Source organism: Pelobates fuscus, chromosome 4 (assembly GCF_036172605.1).
Source record: "Pelobates fuscus isolate aPelFus1 chromosome 4, aPelFus1.pri, whole genome shotgun sequence".
NCBI lineage: Eukaryota > Metazoa > Chordata > Amphibia > Anura > Pelobatidae > Pelobates > Pelobates fuscus.
Window position 1 is genome coordinate 133,481,234 of NC_086320.1, and position 24,022 is coordinate 133,505,255.

A 24,022-nucleotide genomic window follows, 5' to 3' on the forward strand; every position below is an offset into this window, starting at 1 on the left:
GGAGTTTCCCTTTAATCTTGCAGAAATAAAATACCACCTAATTATAATTTTAAAATGTTTTTCTTGATGCTTGTAACATTATGGGATACCTAGAAGGGCATTGGCAATTTTATATGAATCTGGAAACTGAAATTCTAAAGCCAGCCTCTTTTCCCCCATGATAATATGAACTCTTATGTTAAGATATGGTTTACCATACATAACATAAGTTCAATATTTTGCCACGTTATTTTTTTTTTTGGTATGATCTTAGTGGGTAGCTAATTAAAGGGACACTCTAGGCACCCAGACCACTTCTGCTCATTGGAGTGGTCTGGGTGCCAACTCCCACTACCCTTAACCCTGCAACTGTAATTATTGCAGTTTTTCATAAACTGCAATAATTACCTTGCAGGGTTAACTCCACCTCTAGTGGCTATCTATTAGACAGCCACTAGAGGTCACTTCCTAGTTTCTAGCACAGGTTTCCTGTGCTAGAGCGTCGCTGGACGTCCTCACGCTGTGTGAGGACCTCCAGCGTCGCTCAAAACCCCATAGGAAAGCATTGAAATGATTTTTCAATGCTTTCCTATGGGGAGACGTAATGCGCATGCGCGGCATTAGGTCTTCTCGGCTGGTGGGCGAGATTAGTCTCGCCCACCGGCCGACGTAATCACAAGGAGGAGCGTCGCGGAGGCGGAGACAGCGGCGAGGGACATCGCCGCTTTCCCAGGTAAGTCACTGAAGGGGTTTTCACCCCTTCAGTAACCGGGGTTTGGGGGGTGGGAGGGAGAGGGACCCTCCAGTGCCAGAAAAACTGATCATTTTTCTGGCACTGGAGTTTCCCTTTAATAAAAGCTTAAAATGGTTGCCCAGGTAGAGGTAAACTGGGAGATGCACTGAAATAGTTATAACTGTATCTATATTCATTGCAAAATAATGCGAATTAAGTCTGTAGTTAAGTTTTCAACAATAATAAAATATATTTAGTTTTCCTAAGTCAACATGAATGGTTTTGGATCTGTCCATTTCATAAACCCATCATTCAGATATGTACATGCATTTGGATATGAGCTGGATTCTGCAACTCACATGTGTCCAACAACTGTACTTGATTACTAACTTTCTGAGTTTATCAGTTAATCCTGTGATGCTAATAAAGATTTCAAACCCTTCTGGGATGATCTTTTTGAGAGACTTTAACAGTGTCTTTGGATCACCCACTCCTAGGATCCACTGGTGGCACTCCTCAATAGAGATTACACATAGGTCACTTTAGCTCGTTCTTTACAGAAACTTATGTCCAGGGTGTTTCACTGGGCTAGAAAAACTGTCCCTCTTACCAAGGCTTAATATAGGATATCTAATATGACACCTATAAGCTTGAACCTTGGAATTAAGGTCAATTCTTTCACAACAGATGCTAAAAGATGGTACCTGATTAAAATAGAAAATCTGAGAACAGCAATCCATGAGAATATTGAGGACTTTTTGCTAATTTGTTATCACTAGATGGAGATGTTCTCTCCTCAGATTTCGCCTTCTCTACCATCTCTGGCTCATCGGCTTGAGGGGTGGGGAGAGGGGACTGCCGCATGTAGAGGGGGTTTGCCTTCTGACTGACTGGAGTGATACCTTTTCATTTCATCCCTTCCATTCCTCTTTTCTGTTTCCTCTGTCTCTTTGTCTCCTCATATGACCAAATACCAACGCATTTTATAAATGTAAATATTTCAATTATTGACTACTAACCTTAATAGCATTGATTCACTTATATTTGATAAAAGATTCTTTTAAGCCCAAATGTATTTCCCTTCAGAATTTCTGTATGATGACCGATTGTCCATTTCTTCATGCTTATTTTTATTGCATTGAAATGTTTTCAATAAACACTTTAATCACAATACATAACATTACCAGGGTTATTCATTAAAGAGAAAATTAAGAGTGAATTTCAAATTTAAGACCAAAATGTAAAACATTTCTAAATCAGCTATGCTTCCAGTTTGGCTAATTTGGGCTTAAATTTGAAATTCTCCTTGACTTCATTTTGAATTCTCACTTAAGTGAATAACCCTGTATGTTTACTTTCAAACTGATTGTGTCACATGTCATTTGTGTTATACTGTTTATGCGAAGCAAAACCATCCAGCCCTGTACATAGCAACAACACACAAATCATCACGCAAATTCACTAAACCACGAGGTCTGTAAACACTCATAATGGTAGTTTGTTTGTTTGTTTCCTTCATATTTTAAAGGCTCTTGTATTAATATCGATATCCAACATATAAAAACTAGCGTTCATTAAGTTCCATATGGTCTATAAGAATTAGTTTACTAACCTGAAGAGCATACTCTTTGGAATCTTCCAAATCTGTTGGCATGGGATTGACAAGCAAGTTCTGGATTATAAAAGCAGCCTGAAAGAAAACAACAAAATCAAAAAGATATCAACATTGCCATCTTGCTGAAACTGCGATCAAGTGCAGTCAGGCATGTCATTGCACAACTGATTCAAAGGGTTCAATAAGTGGATTTATTGTTCTGAAAACAAGCTGTTAATTAAATTCACGTTATATTGTGCAAAAGACTGTTTCGAATTAAAACAGGTGCTTCAATTGACTTATAATAACAATACAGACAGACATTTTATAAATAACATACATGAGAATTGGTATGTTGCAGTATACAAATTAGCTGTCAGAAGGAAGATAAATGGCTACTAAGGGATGCAGCTGTTCCAGCTTTAACATGACAAGGGTGAAAAGGAAAGCAATATAAATGAACATTTTTTGCAGCTGTCACTATGCCCAGCTCCAGAAACTTTCTAAATGCAAGAAAAATGCAAGATTTCTGTAAACTGGAAATATTACAACTTCAAGACTATGGGTACAACTGACAATTACGGTAATTGTTTTGGATAATTAACATTCTTAACTCTATGAAGTTGGTAATCAATATATAAATATATACAATCGGCACAGATATATCAAGTTAAAATGCATAATTACATTTTATTGGTAACTTTCTTCATTTATATATATTACCATTATGTTTTTTGTGATTCACTAAATTTTTATTTAAATAATCTATGAAAATATGTCACATAAACAAACTTACCTCTTTGCGCACCATGCTACATTCACATTGGTCAAGGATGATATTGATCACTGTTCCCCATAAGCCTCCGGAAATGTTCTGACAGCTATCTGACAATATCACACAGCCTTCTTTAAGGCTTGTCAGCGCTGACCCAATACCCAGGCTGGTAAATCTTACCTAGAATAAAATTGGCATAAAAAAAAAACAAAAGAGGGCAATTATTTGTTACAAATCAGCTGTAAACAAATTAGTTAAGGAGATGTGCGTGTTTGCATCTAACATAAAAAAGGGCAAGTCAAGCATTATGACTGTCCACAAACTGGAAATACTTATTGCTTGGAAGTACCTAAAAACATACTAAGATATTTCAATTATTGACTACTAACCTTAATAGCATTGATTCACTTATATTTAATAAAAGATTATTTTAAGCCCAAATTTATTTAACTCCCTTAGAGTTTCACGGATGACCGATGTCAAGAAAGCTAACTATCTCGGAGACACTAATACAAAATAAATATGCGTTTTAATACACATCTTACTATGGCTTACATATGTACTCTAAAGGAACGATCAAAATAGTGGATGATTATCCTAATCATAAGAATGATTGCTAAGGAGTTTATAAATTTATAATCTGAAACTATAAACTTGGTTGGTAAGGTATGATTTAACCTGCTGACAATTTCAAGTCCAGTATGTCTGGTAAGTCAGGGGTTAACCTACTTGCAAGATTCTAGCCGAGATAATCCCAATATCGGCAATTGGATACCATTACCGCCGCTGGTGATTGGATATATGACGTAATTAAGAGGCGTGCCCTACTCCTTTAAAATATCAGGAGATCGGGACTAACCTCATTGCACTTGAGAAAGGCACATTTCAAGCCCGAAATGTGTGTCGAGCGGACGCTACTGAATTTTTTTACTCCGGGATTCCAATGCTTTAACCTTTCATGTAGCTTGTTAAGTTATCAGTAGTTAGATGAATAGGGGGACTGCCACGAAGCAGTAGGGCGGGTGGAGGTGGAAAATTGGTTAAGTTTATTTAGTAGGGATTCATTGCCCACTAAATTCCATCACTCCTAACCTCCTTCCCAGCTACCTGTCTATTTCTGTGGCTAATATGTACTAGATATGTTTTCAGTACGGTTTTGACGCTATAAGGTATACCTTTACCCCTGGCACCAAACTAATACTATACTAGATTGTATTTCAGGAGATTTCTATCATGGGGAATATTACTTATGGATTTTTTAATATGGCTTAAATCTGGCGAAGTGCCATTTCATTTAATTTTTACATAGATACTGCATACCGAATATACAGTCAGGTCCATAAATATTGGGACATCAACATAATTCTAATCTCTTTGGCTCTATACACCACCAAGATGTGCTTTAACTGCAGACTTTCAGCTTTAATTTGAGGGTATTTACATCCATATCAGGTGAACGGTGTAGGAATTACAACAGTTTGTGTATGTGCCTCCCACTTTTCAAGGGACCAAAAGTAATGGGACAATTGGCTGCTAAGCTGTTCTATGGCCAGGTGTGTGATATTCCCTCATTATCCCTTTTACAAGGAGCAGATAAAAGGTCTAGAGTTCATTTCAAGTGTGCTATTTGCATTTGGAATCTGTCAACTCTAAATATGAGATCCAAAGACCTGTCACTATCAGTGAAGCAAGCCATCATTAGGCTGAAACAACAAAACAAACCCATCAGAGAGATAGCAAAAACATTAGGGGTGGCCAAATCAACTGTTTGGAACATCCTTAAAAAGAAAGAATGCACCGGTGAGCTCAGCAACACCAAAAGAACCGGAAGACCACGGAAAAAAACTGTGGTGGATGACCGAAGAATTCTTTCCCTGGTGAAGAAAACACCCTTCACAACAGTTGGCCAGATCAAGAAAACTCTCCAGGAGTTAGGTGTATGTGTGTCAAAGTCAACAATCAAGAGAAGACTTCACCAGAGTGAATACAGAGGGTTCACCACAAGATGTAAACCATTGGTGAGCCTCAAAAACAGGAAGGCCAGATTAGAGTTTCCCAAACAACATCTAAAAAAGCCTGGTTTGTGATGGTTAAAGGTTCATAAAACCACCTATACAAAGGTAGAGTTAAAATATAAATACCTTCAATATTGTATCTGAGTGCTTTCTTAACTCACTTTTAGAAATAATCAATATCCAAATCATCTTAAGTTACACCCAACAGCCACTGAAAAATATACTTAAACAATTAAAATTCACATTATTAAGCATCCAATCTCACAAACGTAACTTTCAACAATGGCTGTCAGATCTTGGTTTTTAAAAAAAAAAAAAAAAAATGTTTTTAAGACAATTTTTGGGTGTTTCTGGTATTTTAAGCCACTAATAACTAGGGAATAAGTTGTCTTCTCCCTAACCGGTCAAAGAAAGATAATTAACGTCATATTTCCAATTAGCAACTATTCTAAATCCACTCCGATTGCTGTATCAGCATAACATTTACTATAATGGGATCCATGTCACTTAAGACAATGTCTTGGAAATGCTGTCAATTAATTTATTCCGTAAAAGAATATCGGAGAGTATCCAATCTATACACATCATAAACGGTGTAAAAATGTTTCATGGAAAAAACAAAACAAACAAGAAAAGACAAAGACAAATACCAACACCATCACCACGGTGATAACAGATGATGCTGATTCAATATCTGCAACCAATTCTAGCCAAATATTTGGAAAGCTGAACTCTACAACCTATACTCTACAACAAATACCCGGCTATTCTACAAACACAACCTCCAGCAATGTATCTAAGGAATGTAAACTTCTACGGGCTTTTAAAGACTTTGGATTACAAATACAATTACCACTTTTAACTTTGGATTACAATTCGTATCCGGCTCTATCCAAGAATATCTTACTCTGTAACCTGGTGTTCTTTTCAATTCTTTCCCAGACAAAAGCTTTGCTCATTTTAATCAACCACCTTTACATGCAAAGATCACACTACGGATATTTTACTGTTACAACAATGATCAAAGATGCTGGGAGCACAAAAACCGAAAGACTGTTGGAGAACTTTGGTTTACTAATTTAAGGAAGAAATGGTCTACAATGCCCACAGTTTAATGGAGAGGGTGTTTTGGGCAAATGCAAATATTACAAGTTTTAGAATGAAATGTTGTATTTCTTAAACTGTGTACTTTGTCTTTAAGAGATATTGCAAATTGACAAGGTGTTAGAAATGGAACATATTGTTTTTCATAGATGTTTCTTTAAGCAATAACCTCAGTGCATATTATGTTTGCGCCATTTTGTCCCAGACGAATTACAATAACAATAATGCATAAACAAGCTTCAAGGCTATACTACGACTCTTTCAGTACACAATATACTGTGGTAACCCCAAGTTAGTGGAACTTCCCCAAATCCGGGAATCTCCCACGACTGTGCACTTACGTCTTAGTATAAACAACAGATAAGCTATTCAGACTTTAAGGTGCCATCTTGAACTAAGTCAGGAAAATTTCCATGACGTATGCACCCTTTAGTTATGGCCTTGTATGTTTGCCAAATTAAGGGTGGTCCTAAAATGAATAAAGTAAAAAAAGTAACTTTTTCATATATGAACTACAGTGACCGTAAAATGACGACACCTAAGATATAAATAGGTGTACTTTTTAAATGTTAAGACACAGAGGAGAGACTTGGAGACAGACGCTGCTCCATCTTAAAATGACTGAGAGGCTGACATGATGACATGTTCAGAAGGGTATGTTAACCTATTAATGATATTTGCAAAGCATTTAATTTCATCTTATAAACTTTGCTATAATGGATTTTATATGTCTATATTTATATTTTTATATAATAAATATCTAAAAGACAAAACTATTGCTTCCAAGACAATCCTTATTTTATACTGTATTCTCAATTATTTATATATGTAAATAGAGGATCTCTTACTAACTATATAAAATTATGGCTAAGATATCTGTATGGTTAGCCCTGCTAAGTTCTATGCTTTAAGACATTATAGTGGTAAATAAGGGAACCACCTGCGGTTACACCGGTTCTCATCTTTTCTCTACATTTCAATTATTGATAATGGATTTAACGGAAAGATATAGAATAGTCTATAGGAACAAAAGGTCTTCAAATGCTAAAGTAATGTTATAATTACTAAATAACATAACCAAGCCTTTACAAAAACAAGCAACTATATCTAAAAAAAAAATAAAAAAAATTACATGTAACTTTTACACTTCTCTTTTACCTGAATATATCACAGCTAGCCTGTGTGAATCACTAAAACTGTATAAATATTTTATCAGTAGAAGTATGAAATAATTAGTCCAAGTAATGAAAATAACAACAATTAAATAATTAAACAAGATTCCAATATTCATGTTAAATTTATACATTTATAAATATACACTATGCATAAAAGCATTTAAATTAGAGGTCTGTAACAGTACTTCTTTAGTATGGTAGCTCTGCAACCTTAAATTCTCTGAGCTATTGAGCTATTTGAAAAAGAGAAATCTTTAAGCAGATGTTCACCACTGTTGATCATACTGTGAAGGGTCAGAAAAAAGTCAATGACATTTAATTACTAAGTAAATTAAAGATGCAAAGTCTCCTTGTTCTAACATTCTTCTCCCTTGAGTAAAAAATGAGCAGAAGTAACACATCAGAGATATATCACATCATTTAGTTAAGAAGAAAAAAAGTTGCTTAAAACCTAGTGTTGCGAGCAAACGACATTTCATTGAATATTCTATTTTTGTCATGAAACGTGTGCCTAATATAATTTAATGCTTTGTTTCTTTTTAAAGTTGCTTCGAATATTCTGTCTGTGAAGCATTCAATTATCTCTGCTCTTATGTTTACTTCATTTCTACAAAATAAACGTCTCTTCTAAAATTATCCAGAAAATAATCTTGAGATAATTTAATAGTAATTAAACTCCAGTCTAGAATCCATGAATTTACTTTTAAACAAGCTCTAATTGATCCACAACATGATGAGAAAGAATAGTCTTTAAATAAAAGGACAATGCTAGTAGTCTTTTCAATTTTATTATTTTATAACATTTTAATTATTTGAAAACTTAGCATTCATTTAACCTTCCTAATACAAAAAAATGAAGAGATACAGATTGGATTCTATTATGTTTGTATAATGTATCAGCGTGCTAATATCAGCTATTATATTCTAAAGCATGTGATGCCATTAATATTTATGCTCCTTTATTTATTATTCCAATATGTCCTAAAGACATATTAAAGAGAGTCATGTTGTTCAGTCTCACAAGCTGTCAGGGTTATTCAATAAAGTGAGAATTGTTAATAAATCAAAGTAAATTCCAACGGTAAGACTAAAGAAGCTGAAAGGCATGAATGTCTTGTGAATTATTTTTCAAGGTTGGCTATTTTGCCCTAAAGTTAGCAAGTCAATTCCGGAAAATCTACTGCTTTATGAATAACCTGTAAATGTAAGATACACATATAGTTTATGCTTGATGTAGAATTTCATTAATCAAGCATACATACAAATTATTTTCTGTTTAGTTTTAAGTGAACAAATTATCTAGTTCTAATGTGACCCTGCAGAGTCTCTTTAATGTTAATGACTGCTGGAAAAGTTGCAATGTATTGAGAATACGCAATGATCATTTTTAATTTACTGACCTCTGGGTCTCGGTCTACCCATAAAGGAATTAGCCATTCCAAACCCAACCGAGGTATAACCTGCTCATCACTCCCATGGTCGTATGGTAAAGACCAGAGATGCACCCAATCCTGCAGTGAAGAACATACATATATCACAAACAAACCTCTCAAACTTTTCAGCAGCTGTACAAAATAAAATATGTCAGTGAACCTTAGCTTTAGCTGGGTAATGACCATTAGCTACCCACTTTAATGTTTACATCCTATAGAGATCCAAAAATCTGTTGGCATGGGCTTTTCCTAACATTTCTTGGCTGGGACGCATTAGCTTTGTTAAAATTAATATTCTTCCAAGATTACTGTACCTCGTGCAAACTAGCCCCATATGGATTCAGTAAGACTTTTTTTTTTTTTTTTTTTTTAAATACTTATTTCTCATATTGTTCATTATGTGTGGACAGGGAAGAAGCCTAGGCTGAAACACTCACACCTGTTTTTCCAAATTAAAAGGTGCTTTGGACCTGCCCTCTCTTAAAATATAATACAGGGTGACACACCTACTTTGCATAATTGACTGGCATGAATCTCAAACTGTCAGTATTAAAAGTTGATCCAGCACGTAGAACTGCATCACACCTAGGACCAACAGGTAATGTCTTACCGGGCATTAGAATGGTCGGACTTAATGTACCAAAGAATAGTCAGAGTACTTGCCGAGGTCGGGGACACCGAATAAATGCTCAGAAATACACTCTCGGACAACCACTCGGGAAACCACGACAGGGCAATGAGGGAAAGTAAAAATGCTTTAAATAAGCCTTTTACTTTTCTGATTGGCCGAAATCGGCCTTTGACCCCAGAATGTGCACGTGCGTCTCCTGCGTAATGTCACATGCATGCCGACGTTGTTATTACCGTGAGCGGACGTGGGGCTATAATTTGGTGTGGATCCGCAGCGGCCACACAGGCGCTGATACCACAAGGTGAGGCGGAATACGTTACACAAACAAGGAAACATTGGCCTCTTTATCGCTCTTACTTTACACAAACCAGCAGACATTGGCCTCTTAGCGCTTTTCCTTTTCTATCTTTCCCCTCTGCTTTTCTTATCTTCTTCCTGCTCTCCCTAAAATGCGGAGAATCTGCCCTTTCCTACTGAAATAGATCAGCCTCTGGACTTAGTCCAAGGCTTCCTTTGCTCTACACGAGTCACATTAGCTCACATCTTGAAACTACAGAATTATGTGCACCATGTGTTTGTTGTTCCCATGAGCTCTTTTTTGGAAAGTCTCTATTTCATTTCTGGAAATCCTAGCTCCTGATTAGCAGATTTGTGCTTTATTTGCCTTTGCTGTTTGGCATATTTTCTCCTGACATGTTTTTTAATTGATCAAAAGATATTAAATAAAGATTGACCAAAAAGCAGCAGTCTCACCCTTTTTTTTTTTGCTAATGTTGATGCACTGATGTCATACATAAAACAAAAATAACAGAAAAAAACTTTTCAAGAAAAATACATTTAGAACAAAAAGCAGCACTCTTACAGGAACTCTCACTGCCTCAATTTTAGCACAACCTAACAGCCAACTAGAGGTTAGCTATAGGTTGTGGTAAAAAAAAAAAATCATGGTTTATTGGTTTTCATTTATATGCAAAGTAGGCAAATACGTTAATATGTGCAGTGCTGAAGGCACGGAACATGCACATGCAAAGCACTGCTGGAGAAAATGTCAAGCTTGCATGGGCTAGTGCTGCATTTCACTGTTACAGATTCAAGCATTCAGAAGTGTCCCAAAGGTATCACAACCGGGAAGCGCAGTGGAGGTAAGTAAGCTTTTTTTTTTTTTTTTTTTTTAACTTACCTCCAATACATTATTCACATTATAGTGCTTTCTTCACCCTACACTGCATTCTAGTAAACACTGCAATAGTATTATATAAAATGAATAGAATAAAACCTGCTAGTATTACAGTAGTGACAAATTGTCTTTTAAAGCCTTAAAATGTTTACATAAACACATGAGTACAACAAGTTCATATCAGAATTTTCATTTGATGAATACATTTCCACTTTTGTAACGAGTTTCCTTTAAATAAATTATTGTGTGTGGTTTGTATAAAATGTGTCTGAGAGAATGCACCCACTAAGGACATATATTACAAAGAAAATACTTTGTAACAAGCCAGACAACATTTACTACACAAAACTAAAAGAAAAGATGTGGAAAAGAAAAGAAAGCAAAGCTACAGAACATTAAAAAAGAAGCAAAGAATGCCAGAAGGAGGAATTAATTGGTATTTTTGCTTCAGCGCCTCAAAGGAGATCCAGTTTCAAACAACCATCTGCATACAATGAGGAAAGGTAGAAAAGGAAGATTTTAAAAGATGAAAATCTCTTTAACAAACCAGTTGTGGCAAAATATTATTATGGATAAAAAATTGAGATAATTTACAATGGTTTATTTGCACAGTTCCCACAATGTAATGGAAAGAAGCAAATCTTTTAGACAAAGCATCAAATAAAAACACAAAAAAAAAACACAAAAATACATTGTATTAGTGTCTTAAACAGCTTAGACCCCAGGCAGTCCATCTTACAAAGGGAAAAACTTGGCTCTCTCACCGTGTTTTTAGCCTGAGTTGTCATCTCATGGGACAAATGAAGCAAGCACAAGACGGTGCTCTTTGTGACACCTTTTCCCATATAGGAAAGAGCATTTCCTCCCCATTCCACATAAAAAGATGAGATGATCTGATAAGAGAGAAAACAATTTCATGGTAGCTTGACTTTTACGAGTGTTCATAGAAAGAAAAAGAACAAAAAAACAGTGCAGTATCTTTAACTTCATTCAAGTATGGATTTTTAGACATAATCTAGTCAAAAGAGCTGCACATGAGAATGTCAAAGGATATTTAAGTAAAAAAAAGACCTTTTAGGATATCTTTTATTCTTAAAACCAAGTATACTTTAACTTAGTACGACATCAGTTATATTAAAACATTGGAGTATTTCCATTAAAGCGTTACAGCCATTACCTTAATCGTTGTTAATGATTACTAGTGCCAATTGCACTCCTTTGAGGAAAATTTGCTATGCATTAAGTGTTTCATTTTCATTTATTTTTTTACTGTTCATTACATTTTCAAAAAAAGTTTTCACTGCAGACATAAATAAGTGAATAATGGGTAATTTCATTAGGCAAACATAGAATTACAGTGTGCGAGACTATCTGTGCTTTTGAAATCAACTAATGTATTAATACTATATATTAATTTATTGTGTTGCAAAAAGATAGTAACATTTTGCGATAACAATTTTTCAATGTTGGATTGCATTGTAAAATCAATGCCTACGCCTTGCTTTTGAAGCTTTATAACTGTATGTCCCATTTTTCAACACTTTTTTTTTAGGCAATTTGCTTGTTTAGTGGAAGAAAGCATCAGGCATTTGAAATACAACAGTCGTCAACAAATAGTGCCAATTGAAATGCATTACAATTCATTTGAAAAATGTATTTCTAATGTAGTATTAGGGTGAAAATATAAAAGTTTTAAAGCAAGATGCTCTAATTAGAGGTTTTATCTGGAGCAAACACAGAAAAAATTGATAAAAATCGAGGATGAAAAAAATGATAGTTTGTACATTTTTGTGCATGTGGTCATTACACTATAAATTTACTGTATTGATATGTTTCTGTCAACAAAGTCTTATGAAACTCTTAATTTATCAAGAACTACAGAAATGTTTGAACCTACACAAATAAATGTTAATAGTAACAGAAAATGATACAATAAAGAATAAAAAATGTATACATATGTTGGCACTCAAAACTGTAATGTGGTGCAGGTATCGAGGTTACCCACCTATAATTAACCTAAAAATATCAATACAAATATATAGAGAATGATACTGCACTCCAAAAATCGATGCTCAAAAAAGATTGCTGTTTTATTAAATTTATATTATACACAAAATTAATCCAGTATCAAAAAACGCTGGATACAATCTATAGTACATTACTTCATACCATAAAGAATGAACAATGAAAGTAACAAGATGTCTTCTGAGTACTCGAAAAAAATGGATACCAGTAGTGGTTAGAGCTTACCGTCCACAAACCGGAGTTGCTAGATTATGGATATAAATCCGTGATATGTTCTGATCTGCTGTCCATAGAGAGTTCATACTAAAGAAGATATCAAAGCTCACTTGTAGATGGTTTACTTTATAGATACACAGTGGTTACTGTTATATCAATTTTTATTCATTTTTTTTAAGTACTCAGAAGACATATTGTACTTATTTTCTTTTTCTCTTATTTTTTTTTTTTTTTTTTTACATATTACCCATGAGTGTAAGAAGGTTCACATATAAAGAGAGACATACACTTTTATAGTTTTGAAATTATAAGATTCTCTTCATCTATTTTGTATATTTTTTGCATTTTATCTGTCGTTTAACTACTTGATCATTTCCAGTCATACGCAGTCCAATACGTCTGTTTTTTGCAGCTGGATGTTCTGTGTTTGTTTTCCTTTTTTTTCTAATAATAATATTACACAGCAATTTTAATTGATTAAATAATTAATGAGGAAATGTATAGCTTATAGTTTATTACACTCAAACATGTTAAATTCAAGACAAGCATACTGTACGTAGATATAGGTGATCTTGTCATACCTCTAGAAGGCTGGTCAGCAATTTGACACAAACGGTAAATGGTTCTGTTGACGGGCAGTATGAGCTCCAGCCTGGCAATGATGTTACATGGACCATTCCTCTGAGGGTTCTTGACAGAGAAGGCAATCCATAGAAGTGGGGCACGTCAGACACTTTTAAACAGTGAAGCAACTGTAAAGCCAGCTGTGTTCTGAATGATCCAGCAAGAATCAAGCACTTCCTGCAGAATAAATAAATCAGGGATTGTGTAAGGACTGCACTTTAGAGGATATATCAGTAAGTTTAACCGCCAATAAAAATGTTAGATCATGCATGATCTATTTGGAGGAGTGTTGCAACACCAGCCTTATCAGCAAAAAGGCGTTGTAAGCTATCACTAGTAGCTAATTACCAAATGGTTTGCAAAATTGTGGCTATTATTTTTATTGGCTAACAGCCATTAACTTCTGTTTGCAAAGATACTGACCACTCCCACAAAAACACATGCTGCATAAGTTGTTGTCATAGTAACCACATCTTACCCATTTAAAAAAAAAAAAAAGTCTCACCTTGAGCATGTTAACTTTACCTCGTGATTGACCTTAGCAGGAGACAAGCAACTATTGATGCAGTGTACTAAAGAGATACCCGTCAGCCTAAATACAAATAAATAAATATACAGGTAGTCCTCACTTTGTGACCTACCTGCTTTACGACTGCTTGGACTTACGGCCAGCTCTCTAGCGAGGTCATTCGAGTGATTCCCCACATTAGAGAGCTGGTCACATGAATTTTCCTCAAAGATAGATTTCAGAGATTCCCTGTGCTAGTGAGCAAATCTATCCCGAACATAGATTCATGGGATTCCCTGCGCTTGTGAGCTGGTCTATGTTAAGGGGGATTCCCCCAAACATAGACCTATTCTCTAGCGCATCTTCACTTTCCGACCAATTCGTTTCACAACCAGGACATAACAACGGAACTCTGTCGTAAGTGAGGACTGTCTGTATATATACATATACACACATATATATATAGATTATATATTTTAGAAATAACTGTTTAGTAGATATGCCCTCCAATGCGTTTCTCTATTGCAGCGAGATTGCCATCCTATGATGCCTGCATGCATGCTTGGGCATCTAACAGAAAAATCCTGTACATTGGCATGAGCACTTGGATTTCTCTTTTACAGTGCTATACTGACACATCTGCCATACGTAATCCATGCAAAAAAAAACAAAAGACAGGAAACAAAGGGGGGGGGGGAAAATCATAGTGGAGGGAAATTCTAATAAGAAACCAGCTTGAAGTGGTGAGAGGGTGTGCTGACAAGGAATTCTAATGATGACCAGCTCTGGTACAGTCCCAAATGCCACATTGGGTGGGCACACTCAAAGAGGCTGTTACATTTATCTCAGCAAAGAAGACTAGGATTTTATTATAGTATGGTTAGGAGTCATCCTAGCTATAGGTTTTTCCACAGATTTTATAAAGAAGATAAACCAGGGTGGGCTCTGTGGCATTCCATCTCCTAGCTATACAAATAAGTATTGCACTACAAATTCTTTGTGCAAGGTGTAAGACACCTTTTGTAATCCTAACATGGGACACCCTACTATTTGGTTTACAATGTCTCTACAGCCTCTGAAGTCCAAAAATATAATGAGTCAGAAACATGAATTTTACCTGACTGGATTGCTCTTTAACAGACTTATCACAATAATCTCTAAAATTATGTATGCCTGGGATAAGGTCTCTGTGGGCCGATATCCCTGATGTAGATACCGTTATACTCCACCCATTAATGAAATTCACTGATATGCCAGCCGCAAAACCTATGCAAATTAGGATTTCTCACAACGGGAAACATCACTAATTTGTATAAAGAAAGACAATATTTCATGGAACTAGCCTTTCAGATGCAGGTGCATGATGGAGAGGATTAATTTCACTGTAGATCTTGCTAGAACCAACCATAGACATATTGATAGTTGAGTTGGTGAGCACATAAACCTTTCAATACCAACAGATATCACCTAAGGAGGATTTCTACTTGTGAAAACTGGGCAGCAAGACCGAACAACTAAAGATTCAGTACAGTAAGGCACCCCACTTAATCTTACTCTTATTATTGTATTCATTGGTATTGTAAATAATAGCAGATGGATAGCACAAAGTGTCTTTGAAGACTGCCAATATCAACAGAACATATGGCATGGATGTAATATCATAAAGCATAATGTTCCCAAGAAACATATAAGGTCTTACAGAGCATCTGCATGCATGGTGTTCCCAAATCTTACATCTCCATAATGACTTGCGTTGGCTTCCACAGATATTTACAAAGTAGAGCTTGCACAACAGCTGCACATAAGAGCAGGGCCACAAGTAGTTCCCATCTTGACTTTAAAGATGTTTATCCCTATCCCTCCAAAATTGTGTAAATGTTGCATTGAGAAAAAATATACTGGAAGCCGTAACATTAGGAAATTGACCTTGTATTACTCACACGAATGGAGGGTAGTGTTTATGTAACTAATTTTCAGATTTTAATATTAGCTAAAGGTAAGAGAAGGTATAACGTCTAAATTACTTATTACAGGAAATAATTCATAAATGTATGTTTGTCTTCACCTTAGCCGGTGAAAGGAACACTGCATGGAAAATTTTATATTTTTTATACAATTTAAAAGATATACCCATAAAAAAACCTGCATTACACATGAGCATGCATGTAAGCAGTTGCAGGTTTTCTATGCTTTTCAAATAACTGTAATACAGCACAATGAGAAGGGGCTAAGGTAATTGCACTCTAGCTTAGCGAACCTGTGCCTTGGAGCTAATGGAAGCAAAAAAACCCTAACTGATAGACAGGTAGAAGTTTCAGCCTCCAATTCTAAAAGTGCTGATTTCTATTGCCACTTCCATAAACTGTCACAAGTAGGACGAAGCTGAGGTGCTTCATGTGTGTAGACTTCTCAAGAACACATAATAAAACTTCATATCTTCCACCAAACTAGCCAAGTAAGAACAATTCTTGGCTACTTTAATATAACAGTAGTGGCCTATAATGTGCAATATCCTTGTCCAAACAATTTACAGTTTAGTGAAAACACCAGTATCCTTTTTCGATTTGTTCAGAGAAAAATATAAGAATTTTAGCGAGAGTATAGAAGAATGTGCCTCCTTGAAAAGTAAGTTAAAAGAGTGATCAAATAACAGAAAGGTTTGACTTGGTTGGAATTAGCATATTAGGTTTATCATGTTTCTGGCAACTGTTCACAATAAATGGTTCACTGTAATCACCTTCCTCGGGGTATTGGAGATAAATCTGACACATGGATGAATCTAATAAAGGGGTTTTTGCAGATATTATTTTGTTACTTGTGACAATACATTTAACCCCTTAAGGACCAAACTTCTGGAATAAAATGGAATAATGACGTGTCACACACGTCATGTGTCCTTAAGGGGTTAAAGAATTAGTCGCAGACCTTATTTTAAAATGTAAGAAGGGATCAACTAAGTTACACATTTAGGGTCCATGTCAAAAACATTGCACAAGCACTGTTACCAAAGGCTATTCAAAACTAAAACCTGTATTTATTTTTTTTACACTAAACAAAAGAAAGAAAGAAAAATAAAACCGCATAGGAAGCAGGAATAGCAGCATTTGCTGCCAGAAGACAAGTGAATCAGTGAATCAAAGTCCATAATGCTAGGCAAACTTGTTTCATTTTGGCTGGCCAGTTTAATGATGCTGGCAGTAATCTGCAGCCCAAATATAGGACGACTGTGGCTCATATTTGCAGAGCTGGAAATCTTAAAACAAAAAAACATCCATTTATTCCTTCCTGGAAGAGTGATATTAGCAGCCATTTGTGCTAATTCATCAGAAAAATGCATTGTTAAATAATGTACAATTTTAGAATTTCCTTTCTCCATGTATTTTACAAATAACATTTCAATAGTTTGATGTTTAACAATGTATTTTACATTGTAGAATGTTCTTGGATTAAATCCATGTTAGCAGTAGCCATTTTGTTAGAATTCTGACATCTACCACCTGACATAATGCAGACTAACCTGGAGTGAGAGACTGAGGTACAATACATCTGTTTAGCGTTGTATTTGGAGCTCTGCATTTGTTTAGCTGCTTGCCAGGTTTCTTGGCAGCAAACAAATATGTTCCAGGTGCCAAGCCATAGTGTCTGGTATAATGCATATATTATACAGTTGGCACAACAAGCCCTCTCAATACAAAACCTCACACGCTGTGCTCCACAAAGATTAATAGAAAGCTTCCTGTGACCTTCAACAACTATCTTTTCTTTCTTTCCTTATGGGCTCCAAAGTGCACTATGGAGAGGGAATTATGTTCAAGAAATATTCTAATGATATTTTACAGGTATGTTAATGTGTTGCATGCATGTTTGCTTCAGCTAATCAGATTTAAAGCACCGTGAATTTAATCAATTGAATTTGCATAAAGAAGTTCCCAAAAGAAAAAACAGCACAGGAAAACATAATTTACATAAATGCGTTTTCACCGTAAGTGGGTAGTGATGTCACTGGAGCAAGTAAGACTTACAGAGGCATTACAAAGTAAATAAAAAGATGTTGTATATAATGTATTGTGTATTTATAAATCACATGACCCATAGTGAACAGTGTATATTATAATGGCATTGAGGGGTTTAGAGATGTGATGAACAGAAGTTTCTCTACTACCCTGAGATACCATTACTATCTCCAATAAAATATCCATAATTTTTTATTATTTATATTACAGAATGGGGAAAAAAACAAACCACAAAAACACACACACACACACACACACAAACTACCTCCCAAGCATTATTCTAGTTGTACACTCAATAACTGGCAGCATGGCAAATAACTGGCCAACCTAGGGCTGATTTGAAAAAATGCCGCCAGTCGCAGAGAATTAAAGAGAGATGGGAGATGTAACTTTGTAATCAGGACAAAATGAGTTGCAACCCTAAATGCAGTAGCAAGAAAGCTCCTTGTTTTGAACACCTACATTTAATTATTAATCTATCTTTACATACACATCAATTGAATAAGAGAAAGAGATAGGCTATCGTTTACAGACTAAAAGCTCAACAAACCAATGCCGAGATGACTACCTACACTACACAGGCAGAAAATAAGAATATAAATAAACAATGAGAGCACAAGTAAAAAAAAAAAAAAAAGAAGAAAACCTATTGAAAAGATCTAAAAGTGTGGCAATCAGCAGGAACATTCAATCATTGTTCATTATGACTGCTCCATGAGAACACTGTAGTCGCAAAAAATATTTAACAAATAATTGATCTTCATACATTACTGTTGTGTATGTACATAAAATAACATTATAAATTATTTATAACAATCAAATAAGGTATCTACTGGCTTTTCCTCATGATTTACAAGAGAAGTAATACAAACACTATAACTGTACCAAAGAAAGACACAGTCTGCTTTCATGCTGGTGTACCCTAGTGCTGACAGATGTGCTGGCCTCTTTGATGCATGAGGGACCCATAATTTATCTCCGGATAACAGAATTCCAATGTGGTGCAGGACCCCATTTGTCACAGTGGAATCAGATAATATTTTCTCTATATTTCTAGGCTTCTCAAGTGAATAGAGAAACTAAGCTAAATGTAATGAACCTCTTACATTCTGTGTAGATTGATGAACTTAATTTTTTATACCACATTCATTAAAGGTTAATTACCATTAGAAAACATATCAACCATGAAAAATCCCATTAAGGGTGAAATGAAAATGAGAACAGCCTGCATCTGAAGCGAGGACATTTTACTATTAGATTTGCAGTTGGCTGATATTGTATTCCAGTATCAGATCTGTCTTCCACTCTTTAGCAGTATGCATTCAGCTATTAAAGTTAAGAGGATTCATTCTTTTACACTGTAATAACCAACAATTAGTACTTTGCTTCTTAATAAAGTTTCTGTCTTTCACACTTTAATAAAGAACTTTTAATGTACTATAAACTATGAATTTATAACTCTACTGTAATCAATCAGTGATAAGGGCAGAGGGGGTTATTCTCAAATAAATATACAAAAAAACAAATACAAAATCAATTATTTTGTTTTGATGATATTAAATACAGATTAGATTTTAGATTAGAATAACACTACAATGGGATCTCACCAAACCAGGAAATGGTTGGTCAAAAACTGCCAGTCAATCCTCTATCTCCTTTAGCTGTCTCTTAGAACTTTGTACATACCTGTGTACGATCTTTAGGCATTGTTGTTCAGATGTCAGATGCACTGTACAGCTTGAAAATACCTATGTTTATAAGTAAGTCAATAGTAGTCGGGCAAAAATAGATGGGAACTGATCAGGCTTGGTCTGCCACATGGCACAATGGACTTAAAGTACTTTCATTTATCCCCTACCCCAACACTTTTTTTTTCTTTAGATTATACTTTAATCTCTAGTTAATAAATTGTAGTATGGCTTCTATTATCTTGCACAAATAACTTAATTCTGATTTTTTTTTTCATTTAGAAAGAAAGGTCTGCTTTATCTGACTAATTCATTTACTTCCCTTACCCGTGAGAGCCCACAAATCTAACATATGGGATCATCTTAGTCCCCTCCTGCCAAGAACGCCACTGGACTGAAAAACATTAAAATGCAAACATTTGAAAAACATGTGACAGGATGACCAAGTGGATTCCATGCTGATATAGTACGAAAGGAAGCCACCACACAAGTGGAATGTGCCATGCCCCTGTCCAGAAAAGACTTGTTCACCAGGCCATAAGCTTTTAATATCATGGAGTTGATATTGATATTGTGGCAGAAGCAGCCACAAGAGACTTTTGCATTGATTATTGCCTGTATTTGAACTGTATGTTATTTGAGCATAGTGGATTTTATTAGACTGGTTCTGGCCCTTTAAATGCTCTGACAAAGGATCTGCAGTTTTGCTATGCACTACGGATGCAGAGTGTGAAGAGAAAACCTGTTTTGTGGACTTAGTTTGACTGTTTTATTCCCCTCCCTCCTAGAACACCAGTTTAAAACCCTTAATAACTGTCATATTTTCAAACACTGTCTGTCTTTAACTGTCATTTTTGTTTTCCTCTGAGGAGGAGTTGTTTTGCTGCATGTGTGCTGATTCGTTAAAGAGTTGCTGTTTAACCTTCATCCTGTGTCGTCTGAAGTTTTCAGGGTCCCTGATAGCTACAAGGAAGCAGACTTGGCGGAGGTACTCGGTCGGAGTACTGGACCTCCGTTACAATTGGTGGCAAGCGGCGGGATCCAACCGTACAGCAAGAAAAACGCTGTTTATACAATTGGAATTGACATACTGGAAAGCAGAAGGCAATTGATACAGATGCAGAAATGAATGGGGACGGACTACACCATATTGAAACGGCAAATGTTAACCCCTTAAGGACCAAACTTCTGGAATAAAAGGGAATCATGACATGTCACACATGTCATGTGTCCTTAAGGGGTTAAAGGAGCTGTTGGAAGCCAGGGGTAAGATAGCCAGCAATAAGCCTAAAGCAAGACTTATTGCCGAGCTAATGGAAGGAGACCGAGCTCGTAGTGCTACACCCCCAGCAAACATGGAGGAGACCCCATTTGAACGAGAAATGAGGACAAGATTGGCATTTTGGCCCGCTCCAGTATCTCCAGAAATTATGACCATAATTTCGGCGGATGCACAGGAGCACGTGATGGCGCAAAGGAATCAAGCCTTCTCACCTCAAGCAGAAACCGCTGCTGTTTCAACTGTGGGCCAGGGAAGGCCAAAAATACCACATCATGCATTTAAAACTTTTTGCGAGGATAAAGACGAAATAGATGGATTCTTGCAAGATTTTGAAAGATTGTGTGACTTGCATGATGTAGAGCAAGCTATGTGGGTACCCTTGTTGGCAGGCAAACTGTCTGGGCGTGCAGCAGACGCCTACCGGGCTGTACCCAGAGAGGACAGCAAGAATTATGACAAGGTAAAGCAGGCGCTATTAGAAAGGTATGCCATTACCCCAGAGGCATACCGGCGCAAGTTCCGAGAATTGAAAAAAGGGGACAAAGACTCACATGCGGAGTGGGCACACAAGCTTGACCAAGCCTCACAAGGCTGGATACAAGCCAGCAGAGCTACCACCATGGAGGAGTTACGCCAATTACTGCTACTGGAGCAATTCTTCCAGGGGTTAACCCCGGATTTACAAAACTGGCTGAGGGATCGGAAACCGCGCATCTTAACTGACGCCGCCAGGTGGGCAGACGAGTACCAAGATGCCAGGAGGGCACAGCGGGCACAGGCACGGTCCATCTTGGGAGCTGCTAACCCACCTCCCACCATTAACCCCAACCCAGCACTGCGTCCGGGTGGTAGGAACTACCAAACCCCTCCACGGTACAACAATGCCCGATCTTTCATCAGGTGCCACACGTGTAACCAGCAGGGACACATGCAGAGGGACTGTCCCAGAAACAGAAACCGCTCCACGTGGAATACTCTAACTAATTCCCCTGCAAACCGGGCAGCAGTACACTGCTACCAGAGGGAGCCTCGACAACCCTTCTTCGGGACCCGGTCTAATGAAGAATCTTTGGGCACCCTCCACGAGGTTAACCCAGTACAAGCAGCTGCAGACAACCGACAGGGACATCGCCAAGGGGTACACGTAGAGGGAAAACGCCTTCAGGGTCTGCGTGATTCTGGGGCCACCATAACCCTGGTTCGCAATCACCTAGTCCCCAAGCACCAGCTCACTGGAGAATATGTGGCAGTCCGGGTGGCAGGGGGAGCGATTTACAAAATTCCCACTGCTAAAGTACATTTGGATTGGGGAGCGGGGTCGGGGCAAGTGGAAGTGGGGATGATGCAGGACTTGCCTGCGGATGTTATTCTGGGGAATGACTTGGGGGAGCTAACCTCCGCTTTTGTTACACGACCAACCCCACAGGAGGCTTACCCAGTCGTCACCCGTCAACAGGCTCGCACCACGGCACCACCCACCGACTCTGAGGCTCAGGCTCGTCCAAAAGGTGAAGGACTAACCCCATACCAAGGAAAGAAGCGATGCTTCGGGGAATACAAGTGCCCAACGTGCAAAAGAAAATGGATGAGTGGAAATTCTTGGGCTAATATGGGTCAAGAATGCATAAAGTGTCACATCAACGTATACCCTCACAAACAGAGACCTTTAGAAAAACCAGATGGCCTTGATGTGTCTGATCAGAGTAAAGAGCATCCACAGCATCTTTGTGAGAAGTGTAAGGTCTTGGGATACTACTGCCGTCGCGTCCAGTAAACCAGCCAAGCATCACCAGCAATCTAACAGGCGCAAAAGAGAACGGAAACATAAAAAGAAACATGTTGACTTGCGTATAAAATAATATGCCTTTTTGAATATTAGAATGTAACATTCTTCCTGTGTAAGTGTATGAAATGTATTTATGGAAAGTATTAGAGATTGTCTTTAAACAGAGTTAGCATGGTTGCTATCTAACTCCAGATTTTTCATGTTTGGGATTGTAAAAGTAGGGCCCTTGCAGGAGAATCACTTCTGATGCAGAAAAAGCATAGAAACAGCTTTTTGTGAGCACTCCTCCGGACATCCCCAAGCAGATCCGTTGGGATCAGACTGTGTATGCCGGCTTGGTTCTGGGGGAGCATTGTGGCAGAAGCAGCCACAAGAGACTTTTGCATTGATTATTGCCTGTATTTGAACTGTATGTTATTTGAGCATAGTGGATTTTATTAGACTGGTTCTGGCCCTTTAAATGCTCTGACAAAGGATCTGCAGTTTTGCTATGCACTTCGGATGCAGAGTGTGAAGAGAAAACCTGTTTTGTGGACTTAGTTTGACTGTTTTATGCCCCTCCCTCCTAGAACACCAGTTTAAAACCCTTAATAACTGTCATATTTTCAAACACTGTCCGTCTTTAACTGTCATTTTTGTTTTCCTCTGAGGAGGAGTTGTTTTGCTGCATGTGTGCTGATTCGTTAAAGAGTTGCTGTTTAACCTTCATCCTGTGTCGTCTGAAGTTTTCAGGGTCCCTGATAGCTACAAGGAAGCAGATTTGGCGGAGGTACTCGGTCGGAGTACTGGACCTCCGTTACAGATATCATGGCTTTTCCAAAAGGACATTGTTGCCTCAGCATAATACTTAATAATAAGAGTACGGACCATACCCATGCTCAGCTTTTCCAGACTCTCCTTGCTAGGTTGCCTATCTACAGCCAGAGACAGACTACTTTAATACTACTCTACTGGTTCGGGCTGTGGTTAAGGGGGCCACCACCTCTGGCCCATCCTTCAATTTCACTACCGTGTCTAGGTATGGAGGTAATCCCCAATCTTGACGAGAGTTCCTTAATCAAGTTTGCATCCATTTTAAAATGTCCCCAAGATAATTAACTAAGATAAAATAAAGTTTGTTATGAAGATGCTTACTGATAAGGTTCTACCTGTAATAAATCTGCAGTTGACCCATAGCTTTTAATTATCAGGAATTCATGATGTATATGTCCTTTTTTTTTTCTTCTAATACTTAATAAAATTTACCTAATTGTTATATCTCTCC

At 37.0% G+C, this 24,022-nt stretch overlaps 1 protein-coding gene across 1 annotated transcript in view; it reads right to left on the reverse strand.

The window, feature by feature from the left end:
• The window catches only part of RTTN (rotatin), a 189,757-nt gene that overhangs the window by 73,575 nt on the left and 92,160 nt on the right, over positions 1 to 24,022 (reverse strand). The window contains exons 29-33 of the mRNA XM_063451614.1: positions 13,439 to 13,658; positions 11,381 to 11,509; positions 8,776 to 8,886; positions 3,103 to 3,261; positions 2,325 to 2,402 (exon numbers count right to left, since the gene is read on the reverse strand). Coding sequence (XP_063307684.1) covers positions 2,325 to 2,402; positions 3,103 to 3,261; positions 8,776 to 8,886; positions 11,381 to 11,509; positions 13,439 to 13,658 — 697 coding nt within the window. The remainder of the gene's footprint in view (positions 1 to 2,324; positions 2,403 to 3,102; positions 3,262 to 8,775; positions 8,887 to 11,380; positions 11,510 to 13,438; positions 13,659 to 24,022) is intronic.